General features: G+C 42.1%; 1 protein-coding gene across 4 annotated transcripts in view; it reads right to left on the bottom strand.

The window, feature by feature from the left end:
- The window catches only part of WDR19 (WD repeat domain 19), a 79523-nt gene extending 72971 nt beyond the window's left edge, over positions 1-6552 (bottom strand). For all 4 annotated transcript variants that reach the window (XM_080681425.1, XM_080681426.1, XM_080681423.1 and 1 more), the window contains exons 1-4: positions 6452-6552; positions 4001-4092; positions 3635-3700; positions 1707-1832 (exon numbers count right to left, since the gene is read on the bottom strand). In XM_080681425.1, coding sequence (XP_080537551.1) covers positions 1707-1832; positions 3635-3700; positions 4001-4092; positions 6452-6457 — 290 coding nt within the window. In that variant the 5' untranslated portion in view covers positions 6458-6552. The remainder of the gene's footprint in view (positions 1-1706; positions 1833-3634; positions 3701-4000; positions 4093-6451) is intronic.
- Positions 6553-12374: the final 5822 nt, after the last annotated feature.

Below are 12374 nucleotides of genomic sequence, written 5' to 3' on the forward strand. Positions count from 1 at the left end.
TACAGCCAATTCCATCTCCAGATTTCCCCAAATATGTTTTGTTCTCATCTTTTAACTTTTTAGTCTGTTTCATCAGAAAAAACTTAAGAAGCTATTTATATTTTAGAACATAACTATTATATTCTAGTTAATGGGCAAAATCAATAGGACTACATATAACAAAAAAAGAAATGAACTTTTTTTTCTTTTATAAGAAAACTAGTGGCTCAGTGCACAAAATTCGTGCACATTAAAAGGGGATTAATTAGAGGAAATAATTTAACATGCTATTTGCCCTTTCTCTATAATAGAAGTGTCAGAGATGAAAGGAAATTAGTAAAATGTATATGAAAACCTTCCTCCTGTCAGAGTCTGGGGCTCACCACAGGACCCAGAGTCAAGTCCCTGCCCACCCACATGCGCCTCAAAATCACGTGAGACCCAAACCCAGCCAGCCCCCCTCATTGGGCCCAGACCCGGCCAGTCCCACCCTTGTCAAGCCCCGACAGGCAGGGGCATAGCCTCAGGTCCCCTGGTCCAGTGCCAGGACGGGGGGGCGTGGCCTGAGGTCCCCCAGCCCAGACCGGGGCGGGGGGCAGGCCTTGAGGTCCTCCGTCAAGCCACGACAGGTGGGGGACACGGCCTGAGATCCCCTGTCAAGTCTCACTGGGTTGGGGGCATGGACTGAGGTTCCCCCGTCAAGCCCCACTGGGCGGGGGCGCAGCCTGAGTTCCCCCAACCCAGCACTGGGGGTGCACCTTGAGGTCCCCTGTCAAGCCCCGCTGGGTGGGGGGCACGGCCTGAGGTTCCCTGTCAAGCCCAGCCAGGCAGGGGGACACAGCCTCAGGTCCCTTGGCCCGGTGCTGGGGTGGGGGGCGCGGCCTAACGTCCCCTGTCAAGCCCCACCGGGGGTGGGTGGGTGCGGTCTGAGGTCCCCTGGCCTGGTGCTAGGGCGGGGAGTGCAGCCTGAGGTCCCCTAGCCTAGTACCAGGACGGGAAGTGCACCTTGAGGTCCCCTGTCAAGCCTTGCCAGGTGGGGGGCACAGCCTGAGGTCCCCTGTCAAACCCTGCCTGGTGGGGGGTGTGGCCTGAGGTCCCCCGGCCTGGCACTGGGGCGGGGGGAGCAGCCTGAGGTCCCCTAGCCCAGCACCAGGACAGAAGCGCACATTGAGGTCCCCTGTCAAGCCCTGCCGGGTGGGGGGCGCGGCCTGAGGTCCCCTGTCAAGCCCTGCTGGGTGGGGGACACATCCTGAGGTCCCCTGTCAAGCCCCACCAGGCAGGGGGGTGCAGCCTCAGGTTCCCCTGGCCTGGTGCTGGGGCGGGGGGTGCGGCCTGAGGTTCCCCGGCCTGGCGCTGGGGCAGGGGGTGAGGCCTGAGGTCCCTGTCAAGCCCTGCCAGGTGGGGGGTGAGGCCTGAGGTCCCCCAGCCTGACATCAGGGTAGGGGGCATGGCCTGAGGTCCCTTGTCAAGCCCCATGGGGGTGGGGGAGGGTGTAGCCTCAGGTCCCTGCTGATTGCTCGTTAAGGCTCCTTAAGGGAACTTGGCCTCAGCTGTGGGTGCAGCCATCTTTGTGATGGAGTGATGGTCAATTAGCATATTCCCTTTTTATTAGATAGGATAACTCCTCGATACATCTCTAATGAAAGTAGTAAGTAATGTTAGCATCAAACCTACAAGTAATCATATTTCTAAGTGAAGATTTAAAAAAACCAAAGATTTGTCCTTACCTCATGCCACTGTCTAACTGGCTGGTTTTATTTGTGTTGGCATCCCATAGATAAATGCAACTAGATTTCTCAGCAACCACTGCTAGGATATCTCCGTCTTTATCCCAATCCATAGCAACACAATTACTTTGAAAAAAGAGAGCAAAACATCACTGTCCATATTTTTAAAGTAGAGAAAAGAAATTTAAATACTTACCTATTTGTGATTTTTGTCTACAACAAGACCATTCAAGCTATTTTAAATACGTCATAAAATTATTAGTGAGAAATACAACTCACTATTCACTGCTTGGATAAGACTAACTTAAATATTTTGTTGTTGACAGGATGGAAAATTTTTAATTCTGCTTTAAATACCATTTTCATATGCCATAATAAATATAATTATACCTAATAAGTTAACAGATTTCCTTGAATCCTCTAAAGAACCCGGCCCTTTGGTAAAACACACCCTACAAATGAATCCCAACTGGAATCAATCGGTCATCTGAAGGGTTAGACTTACAGAGAGAAAAAGAAGGTACTAATATGTAATGAAGTCATATTTAGATAAACTGCATGTAAAATAGTTAAAGGCTGGGTAGATGTAGTATTGCAAACAGTGGAAAGACTGAATTCTGAAGTGATGGTTAAGAAATTTGTTTTCATTTTATATCTTAATGGAATGAGAAGAGTGATTCAACTGAGATGACAAAATAGCTCTAAATAGGAAATGCTCTGTTTAACAGGCTTCTTACTATTCAAAATTATTCCCAATGTTTATTATAATTTAAAAAACTTCCTTGGGGATGGACCTTTCTTTCTTGATGCCAAATTTTTCCTTTTGACATTCTTTGTTCTTGCACAGATTTACATTTAAGATAGCTGGGGATTACTTCAGTTATTCTTCAAACTGTTAAAATGTTCTGGGACCTAACTGTTCTGTAGTAGATTTTAGAGATTTGGGAATATAAAAAGAGGAAAGCTTTCAAACTGCTGTTAAAATTACCTATCAATTAAAGACAAATCTAAAGGCATTTTATTTATCTGGAGATCCTTTGTCAGTCAAACTCAATTATAATTAATATAGCAAAAAAAATTTTCGGAAGTAAAAAAAAGGTCATTGTGTAACCAAAATAAATGTTGCAGAGTTTATGTAATAAAGATCATACAATTTACTGAAGTTTTTACTAAGTGCCTCCTTCTTGTATTTTAGACATAATCAGAACTACCTTGACCTCTTTCCCAGAATACAGAAACCAGAGGCCACAATGCAGAGCAATGGGAAATGCCAGAATGGTGGCCTCAGGTGGGTGGTGGCAGAGCAGGAATTGGAAAAGGCTGTTACAGATTTGCAAAGGTGGTGGCAATCACCTACAGAAAGCAGCCTTGAACTGTAAAAGGATGGCAGCGTAAGAACATTTAGGTGAGAGCAACTACACACTTAATAACCACTGAGACTATCAGTAAAAACAACACAGGTAATGATTACACTGAATCATTAAAAATCTTCAACTGTGCTTAGTGTGATCTAGAATTATTTCCTGAATATAGATACAAGAAAGTCTTTGTCTTTTAAAAAGTATGTGAAAGTAACTATTTTTCTACAATTTATTAGGCAGGAGATACTATAGTGATACAGGCACATCTAAGGCATGTTTATAATTACATAAGAATTCTTTCATATGAATTCATTACTAATCCTGCCTTTAAGCTTCTCTATGAATATATGGGTGTTTCTAAACTCTAACTCATATGCTATTTATCTACATATTTCATTAACTAAAGATATTTTAAAAAATACTTTGCAAATAGAAAAAGCAAAAGAGGAGATAGAGGTTATATATCTTATAAAATTCTATTTGATTGTGGCTTTAAGACAATATATTTTTTTTTAATCTTTTAGGCAACAAAGCTTGAAAAAGTTTTTGATCCAACTCTGTACTTACCCAGATAAGTTAATTTCACTTCTTTTTTGACCATGGCGATCAAAGATTTTTACAATATGGTCAGCTCTAAAAGCAATTAGAACACAAAAATATGACTTGAATGTTTCTTTTATCTCTCTATGCATATAAAAGTTTAGGTGCCATACAAGTGCTTTCAATGTTCTCTCATCATAATTTCATAATTTGAATCTAAAAAGTTATTGCTGGGGAAAAGGTTCCATGAACTCTGATGTTAATGGAGATGAAGATATTACTTTTCCCACCATATAAACATCTCACAATAACTTCTACTGAATAGATGGGTGGTTATGTGGGCATACAACCATTGGGAGTCAGGATGATTTTATAAATTCACTGATTTCTTACCCTGTTACTGCAAGGTAGTTTCCTGATGTTTTTTGCCAGGTAAACTGTATTGGTGCACCAAGCCAATTCTTTTCTAGTAGCGAGAAAACACGCTAGAAAAAATAAATAAATAAAAACATATGATTAAGGGTTAGTCAGAAGAGATGTCAAAGTATGATCATGAAAACAGTAGGATTCAGGATGGTGAAGGCTTATGTTAGAGCTTATCCAAAAGAAGGCAACAGTAGAACAACAAAACGATTAATCAACAAAACGAAAAAGCTCACAATCTGGTTAAGTATGGACCTCAATATATAGGGGAGCCCAGCAGGTGTGGCTCAGAGGTTGAATGGCCACCCAGGAACTAAGAGGTCATGGGTTTGATTCCCAGTCAGGGCACATGCCCAGGGTTGTGGGTTCAATCCCCAGTAAGGGGGCATGCAGGAGGCAGCCAATGGATGATGTTTCTCTCTCATTGATGTTTCTATCTCTCTATCCCTCTCATCTCTCTCTAAAAATCAATAAAAACATATTTAAAAAACATATAGGGGAGAGTTTATTGTAAAACTTCTTTGCTTTGGAACGTTTTTGAATATTGACTTTATAAAAATGTATGTTTCATGTTTTATAGATGTTTAAGATTAAAGATATACTTCGTTCAAAATTATTTTCTTCCTTTACCCATCAGTTATATTTACTTCATCATTAAGTGTGTTTAGTTTGGTCATTGGATGGACAATGTATCAATCGAAAAATCATTCTTTTTTTTTTTCACTTAGACAATCTAGAACTGTGGTTATGGAAGCCACAAACCACATGTGGACTTGAAATTTTATTGAGGAGTTGAAATGTGGGTAGACAAAATTTAATGTGCTGTAAATATAAAATGCATATTGGATTTCAAAGATTATAAAAAAGATAATGCAAACAATCTCATTGATAATATTTGTATTGATTACATGTTGAAATAATATTTTGGATCTACTGGATAAAATATATCATTAAAATTAATTTTATCTGTTTTAAAAATATTTTAATGTAGCTATTAAAATTTTTAAATTATATTGGCTCACACATTTGTATCAAACAGTGCTGATTAGAACATCTAGGAACATAGAACATGAATGAAAAAAATTTAGATTTTAATATTAGGTTAAATTACAGATTAAACAATGATGTCCATATGTAGGCATATGTTTACATACTACTGCTATAAGTGGCTTAATATTCACAGTGACGATGCTTACAATGCTCCAAATTACCCACTTATCAATAGGTATTTTGTATGTTAAAGAGATGAAATCCATCTCAATTGAAAACAGAGGTGGGAAAAATCACAGGTATATCCAATTTTGTGGAGCATGAAGACATCTTTAAAGAAAAAAAAAAGAGTATAAAAGCATCTTACTTTTGCAATTTTGTGACTACATTTCCCTGGAACCCCTTCCTGCTAGTGAAGTTGAATTTCATTAGCTTCATTGGTAGAGCAGTGGAAATGGTGCTCACTTCACAACCGGAAAACCAAAACTTAAGTTTTGCTTTTTACATTAGCTGTAGGGCTTAAAGTCGCTTAAATTGCCTCAAACACAGAATTCTCAACTTTAAACCAGGAATAATATCTCTTCCCTTCAGATTCTTCATAATTGTGAAGAGCTTTAGAAATGTGAGTTCTGATGACCGGTCTGTCAATTTCAATCTGCACACTAATAGTCACGAGGAAGCATAAGGACGTATAAAAGAATTTTTTAATTGAGCTTTCCATCTCTTTGCCGGATCAGGGCGGGGTGGGGCGGGTACTGTGGGAAAGCGGAAAGGTGAAGGAGCTGCAGCCAGTGACCCAGGAGTGGGGTTCACGAGAAGCCCAAGCCTGGAAACCGTGCCTGCAGAGCATGACGCTTTTGAGCGTGTACACCTGCGTGTGCAGATTTCTCCGCGAATGCTGTATACTCGCCACCAGGTGATCTATAAATAGGACCAAATCACAGGCAGTACACTTAGAGATTTCGCCTTCGGGGGCTCTTCACTCTGTTTACGGAGCTGGTTAGTTGCACAGCTTGCCAGGGGGGTCGCTCCAAGAGATGAGGCAGCTTGTGACAGGCGAATGAGTCCCTTTCACCATCACCCGGCAAACACAGTCCCACGACTCGTTCCTTCCGCGAAGCGAAGTTTGGGTTCTCTTCTGATCCAGTCTGCTCATTTCCGGCCGGACCGGGATTCCCCCTTCCCTCAACGCTTCAACTCCGGTAGCGACCCCAGAAATGAGAGGCCTCCCTCTCTGCTTTCTCCTCTATTTTCTTCCCGTTCCCCTCGCTCCTTCAACTGCGCCCCCATTCTCTCCCTCCCTGCCCGCCCCCTCCCCCACTCCACGCACTCGGAAGAGGGGGTGTCCCGATTCTGAAAGCCACGCTCCTCAGGCTGAGGGAAGGGCCGGTGGTCCGCTCTTCCCGCCCCAACGGTTTGTAACTTACTTACCTTCATCTCCAGACTGGCGCGGCCGCGGGATTGCGCAGGCGCACCTGGTCTCCTCCAAGAAGGCTACCGCGTTCCCGTCACCCAGGAGACCAGGCGAGCAGTGGCCAATCGGCGAGCACCAGCTGAAGGGCGGTGCTCCGCGGAGGAGAGCGGGAGGCGCGGATAGCGTCACGTGATGCCAGGGTGGCAGGGCCCGGAGGAGATGAGCGTCGCGAGACCTTTCAGGGCCCCGGTTTCCTGGTTGGGCACTGATTGGATGGGATCTGGAGACTCGCCCGGGGGAGGCGGGCTCTGTGAGCCCTGAGTAAATTTGGGTCCCCGACTCTCGTGAAGCCCGGGGCACCGAGAAAGGCGCGGAATGCTGGATGGGAGGAGGTGGGGATTGGCTCTTGGGGCAAACACTCTTACACAGTCCATGTAAAGAGGGATTGGGTGTGCGAGCCTCGGTGTCATCTCTTCCCCCCCTCCCGCCCCCCACCATGTTTCTGGACTAGAAAGGATAAGATGTGAGAGGTAGTTTATTCCAAGGCCTTAATAGGCCAACTAAATGAGCCAGCGTAAGTGGGCGGACAGAATGAGCTCTTAAGAAACAGTTTCAGTGCTATAGAAAACCGAATTTAAAAAATACATGATCACATTGCCCGCCTCATGGTGTGGCTCAGTGGTTGAGCACCGACCTATGAACCAGGAGGTCACAGTTCATTCTGGTCAGGGCACATGCTGGGTTGGGGGCTCCACCCCCAGTAGGGGGCATGCGGGAGGCAGCCGATAGATGATTCTCACCACGGATGTTTCTCTCCCTCTCCCTTCCTCTCTGAAAGAAATGAAAATATGTTTAAAGAAACACATGATCCCATTAATACAGAAAAAAAGCACTTGACAAAATTCCATACCCTTAAAAAGTCAATACACATTCATGATAAAACTAAACTAGGAGTGGAAAGTAACCTCTTTAAAGTGAGGAAGATCATCTGCAAAAAACATATAGCTAACATCATACTTCATGGTGAAAGACTGAATGCCTTCCCCTAAGCTTGGGGGGGAAGTTCCCTGATCCATGAATGCGATCTATCTTTACATTGATTTTCTTTTTTAATATGTTTAAACAATTTTGTAATTTTCAGTGTACAAAATTTTCTTTATTTTGTTAAATTCTTATGTATTTTATTTTTGATGCTATTATACATAGAATTTTATTTTTTTTCACTTTTAGATTGTTTATTTCTAGTGTAGAAAAATGGAATTGATTTTTGTATATTGATCTCATACCCTGAAAACTTGCTCAACTCATTGATTTTTTTTTTTTTTTTTTAGTGGATTTCTTAGAATTTTCTATGGTCAATTTTACTAGTTTCACTCATTCCTCTCCAATCTGGATGGTCTTATTTCCTTTTCTTGGCTAGTGTGGACATCCTTTTAGGAATGCTAGAACCTACTGATAGGTTGTACGCATTGTTTCTCTTATTGTATTATAAAATCGCGCTGTTATCTTTTCATTTTTTAACTTTCATTTTTACCTCAATTGTGATGAAAATTACATAATATTATGGGTCCATTTAATGTGCATTCAAGAAATTGGCTGAGAAACTTTTCAGGCGTGGGAACATAACTTTTCTCAATAACCTAATAATTAAAGCTGGCAGGTAATGGCCGTTGCATATTTAACATTTAAATACGAGTATTGAGCACCACATTTGGATTTTTCAAATGATTTTACTTTTGTGCATTGCTTCATGTGTTTATATATTTAAGTGTTTTCTATTGTAAAATATTACTCTCATAAGTACTGCATGGTGTAATAATGAATTAAACTCCCAGTTTAAGCCCAGTTCATGGCATTCACTAGTTCTTTGACCTTTAGCCAATTCCCTCGTCTGAATCTGTGCACCCAGATCTAAAGTGGGAATAACAGCCCTAGCTGGTTCAGCGAGAGCCTATTACAGATGCAACAGTGAATAAAATGTTAATTGCTTCAGGGAATACAAAAATATATCCAAGTATGTGCCCTTAAGGAACTAACATTCTTTGCCCATCTTTGTTTTATAGTCTATTACCATGTAAGATTTTAGTCTCCCCACTGTTTTGCTCGGTGTCTTTTTTTAAAAATACATTTTATTGATTTTTTACAGAGAGGAAGGGAGAGGGATAGAGAGTTAGAAACATCGATGAGAGAAACATCAATCAGCTGTCTCCTGCACACCCCCTACTGGTTATACTGGTTATGTGCCTGCAACCAAGGTACATGCCCTTGACTGGAATCGAACCTGGGACCCTTGAGTCGCAGGCTGACGCTAGCCACTGAGCCAAACCGGTTAGGGCACTCGGTGTCTTATTGATCAGAAAGTTTGAGGTAAATTAATTCTCAATTGGATTAACTCACTTCCCCAGTCCTTGTCTGCAGTTTGGCTCCCGAGTCTCTGATACAGAATCAGACAGATAAGTAGGTCAGCCTTTGCTAGACTTACTACGTAGCATTTTATTTCTCTGAAGCTCTCAGCACAACTATTCTTGTCACTAACAGAGACAGCTCTTTAAATGACAGCTTCTCTAACCTCCTCGCTCCAGCTACCACTAAGCAAGGACCACTTTCCTTCCACAGAATTCACTTATGTCTCTTCTGAACTGCTCAGTTTATCACGTAGATTTGTGAAGATGCATAACTTTAAAGAAATAAAACTGAAAGCAACACATGAACAAGTGAGACAAACAAGCAAACAGCATGGTGGTTACCAGAGGGAAGGGGGAGGGGTAGTGAAAGGTAAAGAGGGTCAAATAGATGGTGATAGATTTGACTTTAGGGGGGCACACAATGCAATAAATATGCAGATGATGCATCATGGAATTGTATGTACACTTGAAACCTATGTAATTGTATTAACCAATGTCACCCCAGTAAATTTAACTTAAAAAGAAAATGTTGACTATACAAAAAATTTTGATTCTCCTTAATTACAATTATAATGTTTTTACTATCTTAAAAAGTAACAAAAGACTTTTATGAGTAGTATTCACTCAGAAAAATATTAACAATCTGACTAGTTTTGAAACAGTTGTCACGCCATCACTTACAGCATAACCCAATAGTCATTGAGCCATTGTGTGCCTTCCCAACTTACAGTATTTTTAAGGCACAAATATCACATAAATAATAGTCACTCTCTAATATAAAGCTATTTTAAAATACTTCAATTAAATATAATTGTTTGTTACCCACAAAGAAATGTCATCAAATGGACCCACCTTCAGCCTGGGTATAGACTGAGGGCCCTGAACATGGTTCCTCAGCTTCCCTGACTTTACTTTCTAGATGCACCTCATTAGCTCAAAGGAAATAACTACTCAGGACTGGGTAACTTAGGGTGTCAGTCAAGGCTAGTCATGACACTAATATCCCTATCAATCAATACAAGGTGTCAGAGTTGTTCAGGCCCAGTAGATAAAAAATAGACATACCAGTACTTTCTGAGGCCTTACAAATAAGGGTGTCTGATGGGGGAGTTGGTGCATTCTTATACCAGGTGTACCAGTTAATAATGCGGATTTTGTAATCAAAGAAAACCGATAATTTCAAGAGAAACATCAAAAGTGCTTTTTTAAAAAAATGTATTTTATTGATTTTTTACAGAGATGAAAGGAGAGGGATAGAGAGTTAGAAACATCAATCAGCTGCCTCTTGCACACCCCCTACTGGGGATGTGCCCACAACCAATGTACATGCCCTTGGCTGGAATCAAACCTGGGACCCTTCAGTCCGAAGGCCGGCGCTCTATCCACTGAGCCAAACCGGTTAGGTCCAAAAGTGCTTTATTTAAAGTAATGTCCATCGCTAGCTACACATTTCCCCCACCTTTCAGGTAATTTGTGGGTACCGTCCCAATAGAACTTCTTTTGTTTTGAGGCACACCATTCAGAGACCCAATTTTCCACTTCTTCGTATGTTTTGAAGTGCTGCTCAGAAAGTGCATGTGCCATCGATCGGAACAAGTGGTAATCTGAAGGAGCAAGGTCTGGTGAATACGGTGGGTGGTGTTCTGGGGCGACCCGCAAGAGATGACCACCAGAGACAGAGATCAAAATTTATGAGCCTTTATTAAGCTGGCCAGCGACTGCAGTTGCAGCACTTCACCGCGGTAAAGGCCGAACTGCAGTGCGGACCACAGGTGTTACAGCAAATTTATACTCGGGAACCACACGAGGGGGTTAGGACAGGTACAATGACAACCCAAAGGTTACAAAAGCCATTTCAGCCGTTCCCAAGAAACTCAGGGCTCAGGTGCAACGCCTGGGCACGCTTGGCCGGAGCGTGAACCCCCACCTCCCTCCAAACTCCAACGGACCCATTGTTCGGTGACCTACTCCACCTCCCTCTGTCTTAAGGCATCCTGCCTCCAGGCAACGGAGGGGCTGGCAGGGGTCCTCAAACTTTTTAAACAGGGGGCCAGTTCACTGTCCCTCAGACCGTTGGAAGGCCGGACTATAGTTTAAAAAAAACACTATGAACAAATTCCTATGTGCACTGCGGGCCCGGGACGAGTTGGCTGCTAAGCAAGACAGGCAGCGGCACCGGCGGGCCGGATAAATGTCCTCGGCGGGCCGCATGTGGCCCACGGGCCATAGTTTGAGTACCCCTGGCTGTGCAATGTTTGTGGCCCAGAACAGTGGGTTAATACTTCCCAGGCAAGATCTTCTAATGTGTCTTTAACTGGTTTTGAAGTATGTGATGGTGCGTCATCATGAAGCAAAATTACTTTGCCATGTGTTCTGGCACATTCTGGTCATTTCACGATCAAAGCGTGGTTCAAATTGATTATTTGTTGTCGGTAGCAATCAGTATTAATGATTTCACCTGGTTTTAGAAGCTCATAATACACCACACCTTCCTGATCCCACCAAACGCAGATCATTGACTTCTTTCTGAAGCGATTTGGCCTTGCAGTCGATGTTGATGGTTGACCTGGATCAACCCATGATTTTGTGCATTTGGGATTCTCAAAATAAATCCACTTTTCATCACCAGTCACAATTCAATGCAAAAAAGACTTTCTTTCGTGCTGTTGAAGCAACATTTTACTGATGACTTTTCGGTTTTCCATTTGTCTTTCATTCAGTTGATGTGGCACCCATTTTCCTCCCTTGAAAATTTTTCCCATTGCTTGTAAATGATTGGAAATTGTTTGCTGAGCAATGTTTAATCTTTCTGCAAGTTGTTTTTGAGTTTGACATGCATCTTCATCCAATAATGCTTGTAATTGTTGGTCTTCAAACTTTTTTGGTTGACTTGGACGTTCTTTGTCTTTCACATTGAAATCATCACTTTTAAAGCATTTAAACCAGCACTCACAAGTATCTTGAAGTGGAGCAAGTTCACCATAAGCTTCCCGAAGTATATATAACATTCAGCAGCACTTTTCTTCAAAATAAAGTGATGAATTAGAACTTCCCACAAATGCTCTTTTTTTGGGCACAAAATTCAACATTTTTAAGTGTAAAAATATCTATGATGTTAACACCTTCACAAAATTTGACATATGAAGTTTTTTAAAAAAAATATATTTTATTGATATTTCACAGAGAGGAAGGGAGAGGGATAGAGAGCTAGAAACATCGATGAGAGAGAAACATCGATCAGCTGCCTCCTGCACACCTCCCACTGGGGATGTGCCTGCAACCAAGGTACATGCCCTTGACCAGAATCGAACCCGGGACCTTTCAGTCCGCAGGCCGACGCTCTACCCACTGAGCCAAACCGGTTTCGGCTGACATATGAAGTTTTGAAGCTTGCTGTCAATACAACAAAATAGCATACATATCAAATCACATATATAGCAACATATGTGTAACTCCATCTATTGAAAAATAATCCGCATTATTAACCGGTACACCTGGTAAAGATAAAGGCATTTGAGATCCAGAAAGATGAAAT

This window comes from Plecotus auritus (genome assembly GCF_963455305.1).
Source record: "Plecotus auritus genome assembly, chromosome: 1".
Taxonomy (NCBI): Eukaryota; Metazoa; Chordata; class Mammalia; order Chiroptera; family Vespertilionidae; genus Plecotus; species Plecotus auritus.